The sequence below is a fragment of the Vulpes vulpes genome, chromosome 10 (genome assembly GCF_048418805.1).
Source record: "Vulpes vulpes isolate BD-2025 chromosome 10, VulVul3, whole genome shotgun sequence".
Taxonomy (NCBI): domain Eukaryota; kingdom Metazoa; phylum Chordata; class Mammalia; order Carnivora; family Canidae; genus Vulpes; species Vulpes vulpes.
In genome coordinates this window covers 67,289,672-67,308,781 of record NC_132789.1, presented here as the reverse complement: position 1 = coordinate 67,308,781, position 19,110 = coordinate 67,289,672, and the positions used below count along the sequence as shown (strand labels likewise).

At 38.1% G+C, this 19,110-nt stretch overlaps 1 protein-coding gene across 2 annotated transcripts in view; it reads left to right on the top strand.

Annotated features, from left to right (window-relative positions):
- Positions 1–19,110, top strand: part of KITLG (KIT ligand) — an 86,143-nt gene that overhangs the window by 30,071 nt on the left and 36,962 nt on the right. For both annotated transcript variants that reach the window (XM_025992202.2, XM_025992201.2), the window contains exons 2-3: positions 3,979–4,092; positions 16,297–16,359. In XM_025992202.2, the coding sequence (XP_025847987.1) occupies positions 3,979–4,092; positions 16,297–16,359 (177 nt within the window). The remainder of the gene's footprint in view (positions 1–3,978; positions 4,093–16,296; positions 16,360–19,110) is intronic.

The following is a 19,110-nucleotide window of genomic DNA, read 5'->3' as shown; positions in this document are numbered from 1 at the left end:
ATAGTAGCTGCTGCTCGCTGTGTTGAAAAACCGGGGGATCCCCGGGTGGCTCAGCGGTTTAGCGCCTGCCTTTGACCCAGGGTAAGATCCTGGAGTCCCAGGATCGAGTTCCACATTGGGCTCCCTGCATGGAGCCTGCTTCTCCCTCTGCCTGTGTCTCTGCCTCTCTGTGTATGTGTCTCTTATGAGTAAATAAATAAAATTTAAAAAAAAAAAAAAGAAAGAAAAACCACTAGCATCTGCACTCAGCATTTTTGGACAAGCTGTCTGATAGTACTGGTGAACCATACATACTCTTATTTAGAGCCAGGCCCTGTGATTGAGAGCTGGATCTCATGGCTTCCTGCCTTTTCAAGGACATTGCTCAAGAGGCTGCCCCTCTTCTGCCCCACATCACCCGTGCCCCCTCCTGCTGCATAATCCATATGGACAGCCTGGTGTTTCTGCCCATCTTACAGAGAAAACTCTTGCCTCCCCCCAAGGCCTTGCCACCTGCTACCCCGCTTTGTTTTTATTAGTTAGTTTATTTGCTCCCCTTTGAAGGACAGCTCTTTAAAAGAGCTGTCTCCATTCACTGTTTCCAATTACTCTCTCACGTTCTCTTAAACCCACTCCAGACTGGCTTTTTCTCATAACTGCTTCAGTAAAAAATGTCCTTGCTAGTGTCACCAGTGACCTGTGTTCTTCGCAATACAGTGGTCAGTTCTCTTACGTGACCCATTAGGAGTATTTGACAATGTTTGACCTCCTCCTCCAGGTAATTTTTCTTTTTTTAAGCTTGGCTTCCTCCAACTCCTTTGGCTTCTCTCTCAAGCTCCCGAGCTCTTTTGTGAGTTCTGAATCTTCCTCCAGACCTCTTAGAGTTGGAGCACCGTAGGATTCAATTCTTTGTTCTTTTTTCTGTCTGTATTCACTCCCTTGGTAGGTCCATCGACTCTTTTGCTTAAAATTCCATTTATACATCAAGGGCTATCATTTATATATCCAGCCCAAACTTCCCTTCTAAATCCAGATTCAAATATCCTGACCTAGTATCATCACTAAAATACCTCAGAGACATTTCAAACTTAGCACACTCCAAATTTGAGTCTTGATCTCCCCCTCCAGGCCTTCTCTACCCTCAGCCTTCCCCATATCAGTTGATGGCAACACAGTCCTTCCATTTGCTCAAGTCCAAATCCTTGGAGTAACCTTTGAGTCTTTCAAATCACACTCCAGCTGTCAGGAAATCTTATTGGCTGAGCCTACAGGAGACTTCCAGAGTCTAACCACCCATGGTCAGTGAGTGCATTGCTATAACCCTTTCTTGCTCGGATTATAACAAGAGCCCCTGTTTCTACCTATTGCTACCCCAAAGTTTGTTCTCAGCGCAGCAATCAAAGTGATTTTTTTAGACTTTTTTTTTTAACAGTTGTACGTTCACAACAAAATTGAGAAGAAAGTTCTGATTCCTCCTATGCTTCCTGCCCCTACATGTGTACTGAGTTATGTATATTTGTTAGAATTGATTAGCCTACAGTGACACATCTTAATCATCCAAAGTCCATTGTTTACACTAGGACTTGTACATTCTGTGAGTTTGGACAAATGCATAAATGCTGTACATTCTGTGAGTTTGGACAAATGTATAATGACATGTATCTACGATTAGAGTATTATAGAGTATTTTCACTGCCCTTAAAATCTTTTGTTGGCATGCCTGGGTAGCTCAGTGGTTGAGCATCTGCCTTTATCTCAGAATGTGATCCCGGGGTCCTGGGATCAAGTCCCGCATCGGGCTCCCCACAGGGGCCTGCTTCTCCCTCTGCCTGTGTCTCTGCCTCTCTCTCTCTCTCTCTCTCTCTCTCATGAATAAATAAATAAAATCTTTAAAAAATCTCATATTCCACTTATTCATCCCTCACCCTACAACCTCTGGTAACCGCTGATCTTACTGTTTCCATAGTTTTGCCTTATGCAGAATGTCATAATAGTTGGGATTGTACATAGAGTATGTAGCCTTTTGGATTGGCTTCTTTCATTGAAGTTTCCTCCAGGGCTTTTCATAGCTTGATAGTTCATTTCTTTTTAGTGCTGAATAATAGTCCATGGCCCAGTATACCACAATTTATTTATCCACCTATGCAGAACATCCTGGTTGCTTCTCAGAAAGACTTTGCACAATTCAGTCTTCATTTTGGTCCAGAGGAGACCGTGCTATGAAGAGTGTGACCCCACAGGACTCAAAGGAGCCTTAATCAAACTTAAACGGGATTATTGCTAAAATTAGATCACATTCATCAAACAATAAAAAGGTTTAAATTTTGTTTATAAGCTATTATTATCTATGTAGGTAGCCTTGTAATCTCAGAAATTTCAGTAAATGATAATCATCATTTGGTCCAGTGTACTATCTAGGTAGCATGCAGGTATTAGTGGAAAATAATCCCAGTTTTTTTTTTTTTTAAATACATGGCAGCTACATAAATAGGAAAGATTTCTAGCCATGTGCAAATGGATGTTGTGTCATTTTAAGATGCCATAGACGAATGTTAACTCATAAATGAACTCTTGCGTTTTAAAATTATCTTCACGGGGATCCCTGGGTGGCGCAGCTGTTTGGCGCCTGCCTTTGGCCCAGGGAGCGATCCTGGAGACCTGGGATCGAGTCCCACGTCGGGCTCCCGGTGCATGGAGCCTGCTTCTCCCTCTGCCTTTGTCTCTGCCTCTCTCTCTCTCTCTCTCTCTCTCTCTATGTCTCTCATAAATAAATGAATAAAATCTTAAAAAAAAAAATAAAATAAAATTATCTTCACATCTCCATGCCTTTGCTCATGCTGTTTACTTTTCCTGGAATACTCATCCCTTCCTTGTCAACTCTTAAAAAATCTTCCTTGTCCTCCAAAAGCCATCCAGAGTCACATTTTCTCTCTGGCTTTTCTTGGCATCATCTTCCTGCCAAGGGTTCTCCTTCTTATGGTTAATTGGTTAATTGTTTCTTCCTTTGTGTTCCCAAAGCTTTTGTCACAGAGCGTGCATGTTATTTATGTACCTGCCTCTGAGTTGCAAGGGCACCTTCGTCACCTTTATTTCTCTAGTGGCTGGCACAGTCCCTGTCTCATAATATCTGCTCAATAAAATGGACTTGAATTTGAAGCATTAGACCTTCATCATGGATTCATCCAGCAAATACCGAGAACTTTTAATATGCAAGGTGCCATGTTACGGGCTATAAAGATACTTAAACAAAAAAAGAGAATCGGGTGCCAAATTTCTTAAAAACCTAAAATATAGTATAAAAAAATAAGTCCTACATAAAGTAACTATAAAACACGGTTGTGTTATTTTCAAGGAGAGGTATGTGTAACCACGTGTGTATATGTGTGTGTGTGTATGTGTGTGTGATTACAAGAATGTCTTTCTATTCACTAAGAAAATGTTTTTCCATAGTAAATGGTTAAAAAGCTATGATTAAAAACTGATTCTTTTTTGATGTCTCATAAATGAGGTTAAATTCTGCCTAGATCTAAAAATACATCTCTCTGCCTCACTTCGGTGTACTGTCATACACTATTGGATTTAAAGCACTGCTCAGGTCTGCTGCTACTTGCCAAACAGTCTACACTTAAAGTATAGAAACTTTTATTTGGTGCCTTAAGGTAGGAATTTTATACATTCCTAGTTTTTAGAAAACACCTTAAGTGGTAGATGTTGCTGCACGTTCGATCCTAAATTACCATTAGGAAATTGGTTTTAGAAAGCTTTTGACAAAAGTTAATAATGTCATAGAAATGAAAAATCCAAACCACATTTTAATTGACAATTTAAAAAAAAAACTTGGTAAGCATACTTCAGTTATTCATTTAATTGTATTTAAGCCAGTAGCATTTTTTTTTTTTTTTAATGTAGATTGTCTTTCCACGTTAAGGTCTGAGATGGACTTAAAGTGTTCATGGATTTTAACCCATCATCACCAGCAATTTTTCTGTTTTCATTTAGACTTGGATTATCACTTGCATTTATCTTCAGCTGCTCCTGTTTAATCCTCTGGTCAAAACTAAAGGGATCTGCGGGAAACGTGTGACTGATGATGTGAAGGACGTTACAAAATTGGTAAGTAAGGAATGCCTTCAAGGCTGTGATTTTTTTTTTTTTCTTGTGGATTTTGAAAAAGGTTTTTTCTTGTTACAAGTTAGTATTTTTCTAAGACAAGGAAAGAAATCAATGAGTTACTCTAAAGGGTTTAGAGAGAGCAGGTAGGGAGACATTTAAGATTATGGAGAATCTGTAAAACTGGTACATCACTGCAGTGACTTTGTTTCTTTGCTCATTTTTTTCATCTCCTTTACAGACAGTGAAGGACACTGGAGAGTTCTCTGTGTGCTGATGTGGCGGCACTAGCTTGTTCCCCATTATCTCTTTATTGGGTTTCTCAGTGTGTCTTATTTCCCCTCCCTATGCCTTCCTACTCTTTTCTAACAAGCCTAACAAAAAAGATCTGAGGTGGCCATTCTCCCTTTTCCAGTAGCATGAAGACCCCGTCACATTTGGGTGTGTATGAACATAGCTGGAGGAGTGATGTGTTACTCAAATGTTAAACAGACTCATCTCCCGCATGTGTCACATTGGAACTCTTGCCTCAGCCAAAGCCATTTTGCCCTGCAGTGCCCCTTGGTCACAGCTAGCTTCATGTCATGATTCCCTTAAAATGCATAACACGGAGAGGGAGATAATACAGCATCTAATATGCATTCTTCCTAGCTCTTCTGGTCTAGGGGAGATTTTACATGCCCATTTGAGTTATGATGTGTGATTTCAGGATGAGCAAACTTTGAGAAGCATTTTTGTTTTTTTTGTTTTGTTTTGTTTTGTTTTTTTGAGAAGCAGTTTTATAAGCGCCTGGTTCAAAGTAGCCAAGTGGCATTCCATTATTTGCAAATTCTCTAGAGAACAGAGATGATACGAGAGTAGGGAAGAAATAAGGGTTGGGATATGGAGAAAAGAAAGAAAATGGTATTTGTTGAGATACTTCAATTACATTTGTCGAGATACTTGTCTTCCCTACTCTTGATATACGTTTTTCAGTTTATGTTTTATTTGGAGTTTACAGCCAAACTTCAAAACAGAAGTTTAATGCTATGGTCAGAGTCTTTCTGGCTTAGCCTCAATATAGTTTTTTTTTTTTTTTTAAGATTTTATTTATTTATTCATGAGAGACACACAGAGAGAGAGGGAGAGAGAGAGAGGCAGAGACACAGGCAGAGGGAGAAGCAGGCCCCATGCAGGGAGCCCGATGTGGGACTCAATCCTGGGTCTCCAGGATCACACCCTGGGCTGAAGGCAGATGCTTAACCGCTGAACCACCCAGGCGCCCCAGCCTCAATGTAGTTAGTAACACACACACACACACACACATTCCTTAGAATGATGCCCAGAGGGTCCACATTTAAAAAATATTCTCTGATGCAGTACCTGAAGATATATCAATGTTAAAAAGAAAAAAAAAGTTATCAGTGTTTTATTTGAGGGGCTGATGATTAGAACAATGTAGCGTTTGCCTACTACATACTACTATATGCCCAACTAGGTATTAGGGATGAGGTAAAGGAAGTTTTCATTTGGTTTTTAAAGATTTTATTTAGAGTGAGAGAGAGCCAGCACAAGCATGGGGAGGGACAGAGGGAGAGCCAGAGAACCTCAAGCAGACTCCGCACTAAGCACAGAGCCTGATGCAGGGCTTGATCTCACAACTCTGAGATCATGGCCTGAGCTGGAATAGAGTTGAATGCTCAACCAACTGAGCCACCCAGTGGCCCCTGTTTTGTTTTTTGTTTGTTTTTGTTTTTTTAAAAGACCATAGAGCATGGACCTCTTCCTCAAGTTGCTTATTAATTTATGACCCAAGAAACTATACTAACAAAAATCTGTGCTTATATTCTAATTTTATATTGGTAGAAAGTACTCCTTAAATGCTTTGAACGACTCCTTTGTTCAGTGATTGAAGACCTGATGTGCCTCACTGTGGTAAGCATCATGATCACCTGTGGTGCTTATTCAACTAACAGGTGTCTGGGCTATACACTAAGAAACTGATATAATGATAGGCCTGAGGAAGGGCTCTGGGCATCTACATTTTAAAGAAATTTCTGAAAGGAGATGTAAGAACTACTGCTCTAGAGAGTCTGTTCAGTCAAAATTTGGAGACCAAAGTGTCTTGATTCTAATTTAATCCCAATTCTTATTTTGACTAGCTTTATCTATGTTACATAAATTTATATGGATGTTAGATTAACATGAATCTCAAAAATATGCTTAAAGTAGGTCACAACTGGGAAATTGCAGCTCTCATAGGGCTGCTGGTATAACTGTGGAGCTGAGGATGAACAGTGGAGATTCTGCAGTAGTCCTAAGGAACAAATGTCAAGTATATTGGCAGTGAATCATCGTTCAAAGATGATAGTGTATATGACCACAGGCCAAGAATATCCAAAAATTAATACAGTATTTAAGAAAAATGACTTAAATGCATTATTACTTGCTAAGTGTTTAACAAATACTACTTAATGAACACTACTTCCTGTGGAATGTCAAACCAGTATTTTCAAGTGGCATAAGTAGGTATTATAGACACCTTCCAATATTTCCCATCTTTGTCTTTAAACCACCTGCTTATTTTCAGTCTGTTACCTATCAGCTGATATAGTGAAAAATGCCAAGAAGCATTACTGAGAAAGAAGAGCTTAGAAAAGAGATACTTAATAATATTGACACTAAAAGATAATTCCTCACCCCAAGGGCAAACGTGAAATCATTAGGCTGAAAGAAAGAGGGTGGTTTTGTTTTTTTGTTTTGTTTTTTTTTTTTCTCCCAGCAACTGACTCAGGGAAATTTTTTAATTTCAAGAGTTGATCTAGTGAAATTAGTATCTTTAGTTTGGATTATTGAAAAAAAAAAATCAAGTTAATAAAAGATGGGACTCGGTGCCTGGGTGGCTCAGTTGGTTAAGCATCCAAATCTTGGTCATGGGCTCAGGTCATGATCTCAGGGTTGTGAGAAAATAAAATAGGACTCAGATAACTCCTAATTGAATAAAGACTTATATAATTCACAACCCATATTTCAGAGAGTAGGAAATAGAAGAATAATCCCTGACCTCAAAATGTTCATAATCTAGTTTGGGAGATAAATCATCTCCATAAAAATATGAATGTATATCATTAATACCACAATAACAACACCTACATGGACACCATTTAAAAGATTTCCTGTTACAACATAGCAGCAAGCTGTGCCAATATGTTGGTTAAGGAATGGATTTTGGGATTTGGTAGACCTGAATTTAAATCCCAGGTTTTTGACATTAAGTAATTACCTTTCTAAATCTCCATTTCTACTTCCCAATTTTGTCTTATAAATTAAGTAAGAGAATGCATATATAAATTTCCTATCACAATTATTGTCCTATAACTTCTTTGGATCTGTTTCCTTATCAGAATTAAAATTAATAGTACTTCATAGAGTGATTATAAGGATTGAATCCTTATAAGAACAGTGTTAGGAACACAGCAAGTGCCTGCTAAATACTAGCTAGTAGTAGTGGTGGTGGTGGTGTTATGGGATCAGAAGATACTGGAGATAAAAGGAAATCTAGAGACAGTCTGGACAAACCATTTTATAAATAAGGAAACTGAGACTCAGGAATGGTGAAGACCAGCTCCTGGTCCCATTACCAGCACTGTGTCTTCTACAACTGTGGTTTTCAAACTGGCTCCCAGAGCCCATGCAGCCACTCTGCCTTCATTTGTCTCTGGATTTCCAAATAAGACTTGATTTGAAAAAAGAATCGAGCTTCTGAAAAAAATATTGGAAGTCACTGTTGTAAACTAGCATTTGTAGGATATAATTTGAGAATCATTCAATTACAGTGTTTTAGGATACTTATTAAAAGTACAGCTGTCAGGGCTCTACTGCAGAAATACTGAGTTTCAGCTTGTGAAGATGGGGTGTAGGAACCTTAATGTTTCCCCCAAACATCCTAGGTGATAGGGATTCACATAGAAGTGCCAGGACTGGTTAGGCCATCATACTTCTAATGTTGAGTTTTTTCCATTTTTGGGGGGAGGGGAACTGTTCTCGTCCTTAGCCTAAAATTCATTAATTTGCTAATTCAGACAACAACATGAGTGACTTCATAGTTCTGTGGATACAGATAATCACAGCATCTCTCTAAGGTGCAGTGGAGCAGAGCATCTTGTAGTCAGGAGTACTGAGTTACTTGAACATCAGCTCTCCTTTTACCTTGCTGTGTGAACTTGGACAAATGAATCCCAGAAAGGTTCAGGGATTTACTTTCTGGAATTTAAAATGAGGAACAGGGACACGATCAGTAGTTCTTAATCTAGGATTCATAGACATTGAGCGCTTGCAAATGGAACTCCAAATTATGCCTACTTGTACCTTATATGAATTTCTAAGTTTTCATCTTCCCAGAGAAGCTGGTGATACCCCCCAAAAAGAGAACTACTGAATCACATAACTTGGGAGGCCCTTTTCAGCTCTGAAATTCTTTAATTCCACAATGATACTTTGTTAGGTTGCACCTTTTAGAGTAATTCAGTTATACCCCAACTCAGGAGGTTGTACAGAACAGGAGGGATTTGCTCTGCAGGCATAACCTTGGTACGTTCTATTTGAGAGAAACAAAGTAGGTTGACAGTACCTTTTTACCTTGTGCTCCCTCAGTAATCTCTTTGACTGAAATCATTTCTTTGCAGTCTCTACCAGTTCTGTCTCTGCATTAGGTGGCAACTGGTACTGTGCCCACATACCTGAAGCCTATTTGCTTGGGGTGATTCTCATGTCACAGAAGCACATGATTTATGACCTTACTGTCATTTTTTTGTGTTTTTAATTTCTTCTTGGACACTGTGTGCTGCCCCTAAAGTCCCCATGGTTTTCATTTGAAATCCTTCTGGCATGTTTGCCCAGCATAACAGTTCATCTATTTACAGAACATTTTGCTTGGTTTCTGAAAAATGTTGCAGGACTTGTTTTAAATGGCAAACTCAGACTACCTAAAGAAAGGGTCAAGTATCTGGGAAGAGGATGAAACAAACTTTAAAAACTTGGATCTATGGGACAATTAGGCTGCAGCTTTTAGTGGTTGCATTCATAAAAGGAGGCATCCAAATATTGAAATCATTCAAATTGGTTTCCCCTTTTGTTCTTTGTACTGTTGCCTTCATTTGTGATCATAGTTTTCTTTCATTTGGGGGAATTTAAGTAAATGTGATTGTTGCTTTTTAAAAACCTGTTTTGTTTTAAAATATCTATTGAGTAATTGTTTGTCTTCCTCAAAATGTGTAAGGCAGGTTGCTGTCCCAGCCCCATCTTTTTTTTTTTTTTTTTTTTTTTTTTTTTTTTTTTTATGATAGTTGCACAGAGAGAGAGAGAGAGGCAGAGACACAGGCAGAGGGAGAAGCAGGCTTCATGCACCGGGAGCCTGACGTGGGATTCGATCCTGGGTCTCCAGGACCATGCCCTGGGCCAAAGGCAGGCGCTAAACCGCTGCGCCACCCAGGGATCCCCCAGCCCCATCTTATAAAGGGCCTCCAAATCAGAATAGAATGAAAGCTCCGCAATTCATGGTTTTCCTGGTCTTATGATAGGCACTTATTTTAACACATGACTTTTAGAGTTTAACATAATGGGAGATTATAAAAATATCTCTGGTAAATTTCACTTTGGACAGTTTTGAATAATTCTGATTTTTATCCTGAGTATAATGTTCTTCAAATAGAATTACCACTGCATTAAAATGAAGTTTGAGTCTCTGAGTCTTCCCATTTCTAGATGAATTCAGAGCTTTTCTAAGCATATCTTCTCTTTAAGAACAGAGCTTTCAGAGACACCTAGGTAGTTCAGTCAGTTAAGTGTCCAACTCCTGATTTCAGCTCAGGTCATGATCTCAGGGTCATGAGATGGAGCCCTTATGTCTGGTTCTGCTCTTGATGCAAAATCTGCTTGAGATTCTCTCTCCCCCTCTCCCTCTGCCCTTTGCCCTACTTTGTATTCTCTAAATAAATAAATAACATCTTTAAAAATAAAAAATAAATAAAAGCAGAGATTCTATGGGCACCTGGGCAGCTCAGTCAGTTAAGCATTCAACTCTTGATTTTGGCTCAAGTCATGATCTCAGGGTTGTGAGAGGGAGCCCCAGTCAGGCTCCAGGTTAGGCGTAGAGCCTGCTTAAGATTCTTTCTCTCTCTCTCTCTCTCTGCTCTACTGCCTATTCATGCCTGTGTTCTCTCTCTCTCTCTAAACAAACAAACAAAAAAGATCTCACCTAGTTTTGGGGGGTTGGTTTTTCTTTTTTCTACTTTGGACCTTTGAAGAACAGTGGTTTGACAGTTGGATAATTTTTAAAGTTGATTACTTTACTACACTCAGCATTTTAATTTCTTCTCCTACAGTTGGTAGAAATTTCCTTTTCTATTTAACACTAAATTTTAGACTTGCAGTATTCAAAAAAAGGACAGAAATATATCAGAAATAATACTTGTAAAAGGCTAATACTTGTAAAAGGACAGCTAAATGTCCTGCTATATTACCACGCACGACAGTCTTTATTGTGAAGAAAAAAATTCATTCTTCCTTGGATGAACCACTTACGTACTATGTCTCCTGCTCCTTTTTAAAGCAGTAGTTACTGTGTGAGTGTCCAGGTGCCATGCAAAGCATTTTACATAGATTCTGTCCTCTAATCATTACAACCCTAGGAGGTAATTATTTTTACCTCAAGCTTATTGATTAGGAAGCTGAGACCTAGTGATAAGTAACCTGACCATCCCTATCTGGAAATAGGAAGTTGAGTAGAGAAGTTCAAACCCATAACTTCCTGTCTGGAACACAAGAACATAGTTCATAATTTATGATGTCTGAATTTAAGATGTAAATGTCAACTGCAGTTTTAAGAATTATCATTGTAACCTCTTGAATTTTATTTCCTAGGTAGTAGTCACTTTATGAATAGGAAGTGATCATATTGTAGATGTTCTTATCAACTTTCTTTTGAAAATCTTTATCTTTTTATTATTTTTTTGGAGGAAGATGGGTCCCCTAACTTTATTTAGGTATTCTTCACTGAGAAGACTCAGGAAAGTCTTGTAAAGTTGTCATCTTAATTTTGTTAATCGCTAATTGTGTTATGATAAAAAAAAATACCTTTGAAAACTAAAGACCATTGTCCTGATGAGTTAGATTGTTAGTATTAACAGAGGATGACTTAAAAGGAAAAATTAAAAAAAAAAAAGAAAAGCTTTCTCCTGTGTTCTTTCTGAAAACCAGCATTACACTAAGCTGTTGTATATGAGTGAGCTGGGATATTTAAATATAAGCATAGATTTTTTTTTTTTTTTTTTGCCCCCCTCCATAGCAGTGATTCTTCTACTTCTCTGGGTCTGCTGAGACTCTGGAAACTGCTGAGACTCTTTCCCCAGAGATGTTCTTTTTTTTTTTTTTTTTTTTTAATTTTTATTTATTTATGATAGTCACACAGAAAGCGAGAGAGAGGCAGAGACACAGGCAGAGGGAGAAGCAGGCCCCATGCACCGGGAGCCCGACGTGGGATTCGATCCTGGGTCTCCAGGATCGCGCCCTGGGCCAAAGGCAGGCGCCAAACCGCTGCGCCACCCAGGGATCCCCCCAGAGATGTTCACTTATGCACAACATTTTTGTACAGTGTCAAAGGAATCAGGAGGTACTACAACTGCATTTTGATTCATATCTTGCACTCAGAAATAACTGAGAAGTAAGTGTCTCAGTAAAGATGTCCTAGAAGCCACTGATTTTATGAGATTTAGAGACTTCAATGATACTTGAATCATGAGATCCAAAGATTTTAGATTAGTGATGTAGGGAGGGCATTAACTGTTCTTTGAGTTCTTTTGCTCCAGAGTCCAAATACCTTTAGGACATGGTTGCAGCCAGTGTCTGTTTGGCATAAGAAGGCTTTGTCTTGGCAGAGTTTTCAGCATTTCCACATGCCATTCCCTTATGTGTTTTGTTTTGTTTTTGTTTTTCCCAGTGTCACTGAGTATGGTCAATCTTAAAGACACCCAATGGGGCCCATCTGGTAGACTGAACCCATCATAAAGTGACTTGTTTTACCAATTTTATGCATTTTACAATCTGGCATAGTATTGACATCCTCAAACACCAAACGACAAAAGCTCATTGGGATAATTTGGCTTTTGGTAGTAGAGTTTTCCATCAATTACATTCCTTTTTTTTTTTTCCCTGAACTTATTTTACTAGAATTGCATTTATTTTCAAAATCTATAGTTTTGATTACTTATCCATCTAACCCTATCAACAGGCTACTTCCCTAGAATCTAAACCTCATTTCTGATTTCTCAGCTTCTAGTCTCTGTATAAATATTTAATACATGTTCAGCACTTTTCCAGTGGTCTCCTAAACTTTTCTTGGTCTCTGTTCTGTCCTTGATGCAATCCATCCTTCCAGACCAATGTTCCTGAATTTACTATCCTGATCCTCCTCCTTGCTTGGACAGTCAGTGTAGCACCACTACTTCCATGAGAGAGTTTGATCAGACTGAATTTTTGGTAATTATCTAGTTCACTCCCTTTATTTTACAGACAAGAAGTTTAACAGAGTGAAATGAGGCAGAAATGACTTGTTTGTAGGGTTTTGGTGGTAGGACATGTTCTACTGAACTTCACTGCTTCCCACTGGGCCTCCTTAGCCCAACATTAAAGTCCTTCTCTAATGTAGCTTTCTTGGCGTATTTCCTATCCTTTACCTGCTAGAGCCTGATTCATCTGTCCATGGTCTCCCAAACACACTTATGCTTTCCTGTTTCTTTGTTTTTGCCTGTGTCACCTCATCTGCCTAGAATATCCCACTCTCTTGTAATTAATAAACTCTTCTTCATATACATGTCATGCTTAAGCACTAAGTGTTTTAAATGAGTTTCTTAGTTATTAGTCTTTATAAATTCACTGGCTAGGTTTTTTTATGATTTCTATTTTATACATGTCAGAATTAAGGCTAAAGTAGATTAAATAACTTGCCCATGATCTGAGTTAACATATGTTAAGGCCTGGATCCAACCAGAAGAGTGTGTCCCCAGAACCTGTACTGTGGCTCCTACATCAAACTTGAAACTCAGAGGAATGTCTTCTAAATTCCAGGCCAAAGGCTCCTCCTTCCCTCTACACTGCCAAACTGTCTATAACCATCAATGTACATCAAAGAAGCTGAATTTAATCACAGTTACCTGTGCTTTCTGAGTGCTCTTCAACACACTCTTAAGTGCTCAGAAAGTCCTGTAATAATTCATGAAGCAACCATAAAAATCTACAACTTGACTTCTAAGTTCTCTTCCAAATGTAATTGGAAAGGAACCAATGTAAGCCAAGAAACTAATAAAGGGAGACTACTCTGTAGATGACAGTGCTGAGCCAAGCACACAGGGCCAAGTTTGTATCCTCCCTCCATCAGAAAGTCCTGATGCCCACTACCTTAAAATAACAGCCCCTGTGAGCCTCCATGTCTTCATCTATAAGACAGGCTTAAAAATATATGTCTCATGAGGTTATGGCAAAGACTATATATGAAAACTTGTTATAAATTGTAAAGCATTTTTCGAAACTAGTATTTTCTTCCCACCAGGAATTAAATATCAGTAAATCAGTTTAATGCAGAAATTGTTATTATATACCACCACCACTGCACCAAGTTGTAAGATATGGAGATTTCATTGAGTAAGGTTTCTTTGAACTGGGTTTTGTATGTAAATTACTAAAAAAATGGAATTGGCCATATCCCTTACATTTTATTCTGCTCATCAGGTTTATGTATACACTCAAGTCCTAAGTTTTCTGAATACTAATTCTGTCAATTTTATATAGATAGATCGATAGAATCCCTCCTTAAGGAGGGTCTAGATTGTCAAGCAAGTTGTGTTCAGAACAACTGCCACTTTTTGTCATGCTTCTCCATCTGGAATGACTTTCACTTACACGGTTGGCTCATAACATAATAAAATGTTGCTGCTCAGTCCAATTTCAGCTTTTATACCTGTAAAAGCATCAGCTGTCTTTGCCAGCAGGGCCTACATAAAGTGAGTGGGTCATTTTGCTTTTCAAAGATGGAGATGAAAATCCAAAAGACAAAAGAAATTATGGAAGCATGGTCAGAAATTTTACTGAGAGGTTCTAGTACCCAGGACAAATGTGCACAGAGTAGATGAAATGTTTCATAGAACAAAAGAGACAAGGGAGGCTGTGTTGTCAGAGATCTGAGTTCTAGTCCATTTTTTACATGAGTAGCTGTGCGACCTTAGTCTAGTTGCTTGACCTATTTGAACCTCAAGTTAATAGAGAAAGATGTCACAGAGATTGGAAGATTGAATGTGACTATGCAGCATGTACTCTTATGAACATAGTGCCTGATAACATATTCAGAATATATTAGACCCAAGACTGAGATGAGTGTGAGGTGGTACCATTGGAGGTAGAATGGTAGTAAGCACAAAGGGATTGCTTACTACATTGGCTCCCTTTTGACTACTTATGCCTTTGCCTGTATTCTTTCCCCCAAAATTGTTCTCAGATTCTAGAAGCTATTAGCATGGCCAAGAAGAAACATACAGATTATGTTATAGATTTGTAAGAGGTGACCTAGTCCAGCAAACATGAGCAAGGTCCTAGCTTAATATGGAGAAGAGCAGGGATCCCTGAGTGGCTCAGCGATTTAACGCCAGCCTTTGGCCCAGGGCGTGATCCTGGAGTCCCGGGATCGAGTCCTGCGTCAGGTTCCCTGCATGGAGCCTGCTTCTCCCTCTGCCTGTGTCTCTGCCTCTTTCTCTCTCTCTCTCTCTCTCTCTCTGTCTATCATGAATAAATAAATAAAAAATCTGGGATCCCTGGCTGGCGCAGCGGTTTAGCGCCTGCCTTTGGCCCAGGGCGCGATCCTGGAGACCCGGGATCGAATCCCACGTCGGACTCCTGGTGCCTGGAGCCTGCTTCTCCCTCTGCCTGTGTCTCTGCCTCTCTCTCTCTCTCTGTGCGTGACTATCATAAATTAAATAAATAAATAAATAAATAAATAAATAAATCTTTAAAAAATATGGAGAAGAGCAAAGTTTTCAGAGAAAGGATGAAGGGGAAAATAATTAAGGTAGACTTGTGCAAGATGGAATAGTGCAAAACTACTTTTTTACATCATATATTCTCTTAAGACTCAATAGTCTAAATCAGATGTTGGCTATATTTAGCTGGAAATCGTAATTGTGATTGTATGACAGAGCTGGTGCTATATGGAGGAAAGGAGATACGGGAACCTAGAACTCTGTAATATACCAGGATATATATACCTTGAAAGTCAGTTGCCAGTATATCTCTCAAGATAGAATACAGATTATTTATGATGTGTTTGGCACATTCAGTTATCTCATTTTGGAAATTGTCTTTTTGACATGGGTACTTTTGTTTCCATCTTACAGGTGAAAGAAACCAAAGTATAGAATTTAGATTTGGTTCCAAATCAGGTATTTGTTCAATATATGCCACAATGACTGATGGAAACGTGTTAGACACTTTTAAAAAGCCTTTAAAAGAAGCTAGGTAAATATTTGAGACATTTCCAAGGTTCAGGCCTCGGTAAGGAGATTAAGTTATTTTACAGAATGGAGTCTTTACAAATTATTTAAATTAGAAAGTATTTGCATCTCTTGAGTGGTACTGTTCTTTTGAGGTTTCACAGACCTTTTTTTCCTAGGATCAACAAGTTCTCAAATTTGTATCAAAATCACCTGGAGGACATAAGTAAGATTTAGTAGAGCTGATGTGGCCTGGTAATTTGCATTTTTTAACCGTTCCCTGGTGATGTTGACACATCACTTTGAGAATCATTGATCAAAAAAAACCCAAAACAAAACATTGTATTGCTGATTCATTGATGAATCAGTAGGAAACTGGAAGGGAATTCTAAGACCACGGGTAGAAATTAAATTTAGATGTTTCTAAAACTCACTGGATTATACTTCTATTCATTACCGAATTTGGAATCTAAAGACTTGCATTATCACTTTATTTTTGGAGAGTGCCTTTGATTACAAAGGGAAGTCAAGAATGGAAAATCACTATGTAAATATTGAAATTCAGTGATAACTCAAAAACAATATAACAGGTTTGTATGTGTTTTTCTCCCACTAAAAACAGTATGATTGATATATATGAATTTTCTCATGGATTTTTCCCCTTTTTCTTTTCTTCTTGTTTTGGTCTCTGTAGGTGGCAAATCTTCCAAAAGACTATAAGATAGCCCTCAAATATGTCCCCGGGATGGATATTTTGGTACGTAAACTGTACATTTCTGAGTTTCTTTTTAGTAGCTGACAAAAAGAGATGGGATCATTCTATTGAGACAGGAAATTATCTGAAAAAGAACTGACAAGAGAGATGGGATCATTCTACTGAGACAGGAAATGATCTGCCATTTAGGAGTTAGCTAATTGTCAGTATTTGAAGAAAGTATCCTTGGAATTTGACTTGCATGGATTTATCCTCAAATAACTGCTAAACTTTACTTAGAGATAAGCCTTTCAGCACATGTGTCCTAGACCTGTACTTCTAAAGTAAATAAGATCATCTTCCTTAGAGCTGGCCACAGATTTCTCCCTTTCCTTTAGCTTCCTCCTAAAAAAAGGCTTGAGTATAAAATTATGCAAATTCTTTGCATACCTGAAAAGATCCTTTATAAGTCTCTTTCCTATTTAATTTCAGATCACAATATATTTTATCTAAGAATTTATTAGTCAATAGATTCTTAGAAACTTACAATATAAATGAGATTATGATTATAAATATACCTGTATTACTGCAACCAAGAAATTTAAATTATTTTTCTGATTACAAATGATCAGAATTCATACATGAAGGAATCCTGGAAGCATAGAGATGCCTATGTACCTATCCCATAACCTTGTTAAACTTTACCATGGTGCAATATTTACTTCAAATGTATTTTTTAATCAAACATTATAAATATTACTAAAGACCCCAGTATGGCCTCTCTCCTATCTCCACTGGTCCCCACTTTGTCTCTTACAGACAATTTGACTGTTAGAAACAAGTATTCTGAACTGAAATTTTTCATCCCACTGCATGTTATCAAGGCCTGGCATGAGGATAGCATCACCTTGAGTTGAGTTGAATGCAGCAACGCATAGCTGCTCTTTTACATTTACTGCAAATCTGCACTCATACACATAAGAATCCTATATTTGTATTTTCGTACTTAATAGCATTATACTGTATATACCACTTTGCAACTTGCTTATATTTTGCAACACACATTTGACATGTAATGTGCTAATCCATGTTGGTTCCTTTCAACTGCTGTATTGTGTTCCCTGAGTTAATTTAAAATCATTTGGGTTACTCCGCAAGTAGACCTCTTTCCATGATTTATGAAGTACTTATTACAAATCCACTGCGCACAAGCTGTCTTAGGCCTTGAGTACTTTTTGTGGGTTAGTCAATCAAAATTATTACCAGTTTAAGTGTGCTAAGCACATCACTAAGTGCTTGTGCTTAAAAAGTCTTTCAAAGACCCTAAGTTATCATTTCAAGAGAATGTCAGCGGCCTATTTCTTTTCCTTAGGAAAGTACTAAGCATTTTAGTTAGCATGAACTATCTAAAGTTCCCTAGAACTTGTTGCATCATGTTGAACTAGATATCTTCAGGTTAAGGTGAGTGTCTAATTAGGGGGGAATGTAAAATCATAGCAGCCTGAAATTGAATTAATCTTGTCACTCAATTACTCAGGCAGCAAGTAGTACAGTATTTGTTTAGGAAAAACTGTGGAGGCAGCACTTTACCAGGTGCTTTAAATAACAAACACATCACCTAGCCTTATGTGCAAAAAAACTTTAATAATAACTAGGTGAGGGGGATGGTTGGGCCTTTTTATATAATGCTTTTTTTAAATTTTCAAAATGATCTCACATATTTATCTCCTCGGATGATTAGAAAAACCCTACCAGGAAGTCAAGATAGCTACTATGATTTGTGTGATTTCTGTTTTACAAATGACACACTGGGGTTTACAAGTGTTTTGCCCAAAGTTATACAACTAAAAAGTGACAGTCTTAAAAAGAAACCCCAGGTCACTTGACATTTCACCTTGGGTTATCGAATGCGAGTTTCCAAATAATTACAATAGCAAGGGAAGGTGTTCTAAGTGAAACATTTAAGTAATAAAGATGCACCGTGCTCCTGACTGTAGAAGCATTTAGATCTATGATTGCCAAACTTAAAGAAATCATGCAGCTCTTAATGTTAAACTAAAAGTAACAAAATAAATTATGTTGTGCTGGTATAATCATAGATTGTGCCAAATCACAGATTTCAGTATGGGCTGGTGGTAGCAAGAGCCAAACTTGTAAAAATAAAGCTAATTCATTGCCATATTTTTTTTCTTGTTTCTGTAATTGAGAAAAGTCCACTATTATTTGAACTTGGCATACTGTCCTGGCACAACTGGAGAAACTTTGTTCTCGGCTACCACAGTTGGCAAGAAAAATAAGCCCGTGCATAAGGCTCTGGGGAGAAGCGGGGTCTTAACGCTTTGTTTTACCCTTATTTTAAAATGTTAGTTTCTGCCAAGACCAGTGGAGTTTCCCAGTAGAGAGGCCAGTGATGATTTGTCACTGGTCAGAGTCCCAGCTGCCTTATCTTTTGTTTTTAAACAATAGAGGGCAGAGTAGGAATCAGAATGGGTACCAGAAAGATTCTCTGGGGCCAAAGCAATAAAATTCTGCTTGAGGCACAGAGCAGAAATAAATAAAATCTTAAAAAAAAAAAAAAAAAGAAGGCTCTAGAATAGAATACAGTTCATTGTTGCGCTTTTGCTTTTAAAAATCCGCTAAATACTCCTATGAATGGGGATAGGATGGGGGTAAGGAGTATTTTTCTAAGAGACCTCCTAGAAATTACCTAGCGGATTCTCTCTCACTAATAGCAGGGTGTGACCAACCAGTTGGCATTTAAATCCAGTGATAATTACCAATTCTATTTTAAACTCTTGAAACTATCATATTGCC